This window comes from Mirounga leonina, unplaced genomic scaffold, assembly GCF_011800145.1.
Source record: "Mirounga leonina isolate KUSES-001 unplaced genomic scaffold, KU_Mleo_1.0 Mir_176, whole genome shotgun sequence".
Classification (NCBI taxonomy): Eukaryota; Metazoa; Chordata; class Mammalia; order Carnivora; family Phocidae; genus Mirounga; species Mirounga leonina.
The window spans coordinates 60,840-65,386 of NW_023270454.1; the positions used below are offsets into that span (position 1 = coordinate 60,840).

Consider the following 4,547-nt stretch of genomic DNA (forward strand, 5'->3'; position numbering starts at 1 on the left):
ATGTTTCAGATGTCTATCAGTGGGTTGTAAGCTGTAAGGAGATTTTAATTTAAGCTACATTTCTTTTGCCTTGGTTTCCCACATCAATATGAATGTTATTACACTTTATGGAGTCACTGAGTTCCCTAAGTCTACATTCGTGATCCAATAGTTTTCTTTCCCTCTTCTTTTCAGCCTTCATAATTTTCCATAATTTTATCTTCTATATCACTAATTTATTCCTCTGCTTCTTCCATCCTTATTAACATTACATCCAGTCAGTTTTGGATCTCAGTTATCGCATGTTTTCTTTTGGCCTGATTAATTTTTAGTTCTTTTACCTCTGAAGAAAGGAATTCACTATTGTCTTCTATGCTTTTCTCAAGCCCACCTAGTATCCTTATGATTGGTGTTCTAGTTCAGACATATTACTTATATTTTGTTCTGATTAGATCCGTGGTTGTGACCTCTTCCAGTTCTTTCTTTTGGTATGAATTCCTCCATGTTGGTATTTTGCCTAGACCTCTGACTACTGTATTTTAGGGAAACCTGTTACATTTCCTGCTGCTGAAAGTAATGGCTATATTAAGAAGAGACCTATACTGTCCAGGGCCTGGTACTTCAGGAAGTAGTTCACAGTGGGCACTCAGTTGTATTTTGGTTGCTCTTTCCCCCAGAAGAGTCCTCTGCAGTGTTTCTCCTTGCCTGCAAAGTGGAGTGTTTGGACCTGGTCCAGTGTGTGGCGAGTTTTAACTAGGTGTATTTGGTCTGCTTGTTATGAAAGGCTTGATCATATTTCCCCCAGAGCTGAAACTTTGCAGCATTCTATGATCAGTAGAGTTGGTGCATGCGGAGGGGTTGTGCTGGTCTTCTGGGGGATGGGACTGCTGAGATGGTTTGGCTTGCCCTTGTAAAGATAAAGATGTACCTCCAGGGTGCAGTGGGGTGGAGCTTGATGTAAGCCACACCAGCTTCCACTGGGGGCTCTGTGCTGCTCATTGAAGTCTGTCCATGCTAATGGGCAGGGAAAAATGGTGTCACCCCACTCTGTCATCCCTGGAGAGGGAAGTTCATGCCTGCCACTGTTCGGGAAGCCCTCATGGAAGAGTGATCCATCTGCCTGGTGGCACAGTACTTCTGTGGTCTGCAGATGGGTTTCAAAGTTCCAAATTTTATGGACCTGGCAAACTGAAGACCCATGCTGATCCTCTGGGGGAGGGTCTCACCACACTGTGGCTGATGCCAGTTTGTCCCAGAAAATTAGTTGTGTGACTGCATAGGGCTAGGAGTTTATGGTAAAGTGCAGCCAAAAGCTGTCTTCCAGGTTAGCTGCCTTAAGCGGTGCCTCTTAATGGGGCTGCTCAATGGCACCCACCTTCTCTTTTGTCCCCTGAGAGACAGTGTTACAAGAAGGGGAACTTTTACTCCCCATGCAACCCAGGGGATCTTCAGACCACATTGTCTTCTCCCAGGCCTCTGCTCTCCTTCCCAACATGAGCACCACTAAGCCCACCAGGCACAACACTGGTGATGGTGCAGACTTCTAAAACTTCAGACTTTGAGATCCATTGCTTATAAGAACTTGCAATAGTCAGCCCCTTTCCTTTTCCCAGTCAATGGTTTTGGGGAAAAGTTTTTCTTGTGCAATCTTCTGCATGTTGCTCTCTCACTATCTTTCTCCTTTCCCTGTGATCAGGGATCCCTTCCCTCCACAGCACCTGTAATTCTTTTCTCTGCCAAATCAACAGTCTACAGCTGCTACCTTCCACAATGTGTCCATTTTTCTCCCTCTAGATGTGCAGTTTGTTCTCTCAGCCCTCAGATCAATTTCTTGGGCATTCAGAATGATTTGATATTTATTGTGCTGTGTTCGAGGGATGAGGCAAGCATAGGGACCCCCTACTACTCTTCTTTTTTAAATTCAATTAGTTTTTGATATAATGTTCAATGATTCATTAGTTGAATATAACACCCAGTGTTCATCATATATTACTCTTAACTCCTGTTTTCCTTTTTCAAGATTGCTTTGGCTTTTCTGGGTCTTTGCATGCATTTCCACACGTTTTAGGATAGTTTGTTCCAGTTCTATGAAAAATACTGTTGGCAGAGACAGAGGCGGCGGCTCAGGGGGAATGAGGCTGCAGTGGTGGTGGTGGGAAGATGTCTGGTGAGGACGAGCAGCAGGAGCAAACTATCGCCTAGTACCTGCTCGTGACCAAGTATAAGATGGGGGGTGACATCGCCAACTGGGTACTTCGGTCTTTGGTGGAAGCATCCTGCTCAGGTGTGTCAGTACTGAGCCTGTGTGAGAAAGGTGATGCCATGATTATGGAAGAGACAGGGAAAATTTTCAAGAAAGAAAAAGAAATGAAGAAAAGTACTGCCTTTCCCACCAGCATTTCAGTAAATAATTGTGTATGTCTCTTCTCCCCTTTGAAGAGCCACCAGGACTATATTCTCAAGGAAGGTGACTTGGTAAAAATTGACCTTGGGGTCCATGTGGATGGCTTCATGGCTAATGTGGCTCACACTTTCGTGGTTGATGTAGCTCAGGGGACCCAAGTAACAGGGCGGAAAGCAGATGTCATTAAGGCAGCTCACCTTTGTGCTGAAGCTGCCCTACTCCTGGTCAAACCTGGAAACCAGAACACACAAGTGACAGAAGCCTGGAACAAAGTTGCCCATTTGTTTAATTGCACACCAATAGAAGGTATGTTGTCACATCAATTGAAGCAACATGTCATTGATGGAGAGAAAACCATTATCCAGAATCCCACAGACCAGCAGAAGAAGGACCATGAAAAAGCTGAATTGGAGGTACATGAAGTATATGCTGTGGATGTTCTTGTCAGCTCAGGAGAGGGCAAAGCCAAGGATGCAGGACAGAGAACCACCATTTACAAACGAGACTCTTCTAAAGAGTATGGCCTAAAAATGAAAACTTCGCATGCCTCCTTCATTGAGGTTGAAAGGAGTTTTGATGCCATGCCATTTACTTTAAGATCATTTGAAGCTGAGAAGAAGGCCTGGATGGGTGTGGTGGAGTGCGCCAAACATGAACTGCTGCAGCCATTTAATGTTCTCTATGAGAAGGAGAGTGAATTTGTTGCCCAGTTTAAATTTACAGTCCTGCTCATGTCCAATGGCCCCATGCGGATAACCAGTGGTCCCTTTGAACCTGACCTCTACAAGTCTGAGATGGAGGTACAGGATGCAGAGCTAAAGGCCCTCCTCCAGAGTTCTGCAAGTCTGAAAACCCAGAAAAAGAAAAAAAAGAAGGCTTCCAAGACTGCAGAGAATGCCACCAGTGGGGAAACATTAGAAGAGAATGAAGCTGGGGACTGAGGTAGGTCCCATCTCCCCAGCTTGCTGCTCCTGCCTCATCCCCCTCCCACCACAGCCCAGGCTTTGTGAAGTGCAGTTCTTCTCCACCCAGGACGGCCAACAGAGCAGGGTCTCCCTGCCCCCATCCCTGCCCACACCCAACCCCTTCCAACAACAACCAGCTCCAACTGACTCTGGTCTTGGGAGGCCAGGCTTCCCAGCCACCGAAGACTACTTTAAATAGAAAAGAGAAATTGAATAATAAAATCAGGAGTCAAAAAAAAGAAAAAGAAAAATACTGTTGGCATTTTGATAGGGATTGCATTAAACGTGTAGATTTTAAGACATTTTAAGAATATTCATTCTTCCACCCCTGAGTATGAAATGTTTTTCCATTTCTTTTCATCATCTTGAATTTCTTCCAATGGTGTTTTATAGCTTTCAGACTTTAGGTCTTTCACCTCCTTGGTAAGTTTATTCCTAGATAGTTTATTGGTCTTAGTACAATTGTAAATATGATTGTTTTCTTAATTTCACTTTCTGCTACTTATTATTAGTGTGTAGTAATGCAACAGATTTTTGCACATTGATTTTTTCATCCTGCAACTTTACTAAATTCATTTATCAGAACACTATATAATAATAAAGAGGACAGATAAGAAAATATAATGGTTGTAAATATTAATTCACCGAACACTGGAGCACCCAAATATATTAAAAAGTTAATAATAAACATAAAGGAGGTAAGAAACTGTAATACAATAATAGTAGGAGACTTTAACACCTCACTTATTTGTATGGTCATATCATTCAAACAGAAAATCAACAAGGAAACATGGCTTTGAATGACACAGTGGACCAGATGGATTTTACAGACATATTCTGAACATTCTATCCTAAAACACCAGAATACACATTCTTTTCAAGTGCACATGGAACATTCTGCAGATTAGATCCCATCTTAGTCCACAAAAAATGTCTCAACAAATTAAAAAAAAATGAAGTATGCAACTTCCCGGCCACAATACTGTGGACTTAGAAATCAACCACACTAAAAATCTGGAAACACCACAAATACATGGAGGGTGAATAACATGCTACTAAACAATGAATGGGTCAACCCAGAAATCATAGAAGAAATAAAAATTACATGGAAACAAATGAAAATGAAAACACAACAGTCAAAATCTGTGGGATGCAGCAAAAGTGGATCCAAGAAGAAAGTTTCTAGCAATATAGGCATA

The 4,547-nt window shown here is 42.5% G+C and overlaps 1 protein-coding gene across 1 annotated transcript; it reads left to right on the forward strand.

The window, feature by feature from the left end:
* Window positions 1-2,139: 2,139 nt before the first annotated feature.
* LOC118022363 (proliferation-associated protein 2G4-like) lies at window positions 2,140-3,587 on the forward strand. The gene is given in 1 exon segment (XM_035023140.1): window positions 2,140-3,587. A coding segment is annotated over 1 exon segment (1,185 nt). The 3' UTR covers window positions 3,325-3,587.
* Window positions 3,588-4,547: the final 960 nt, after the last annotated feature.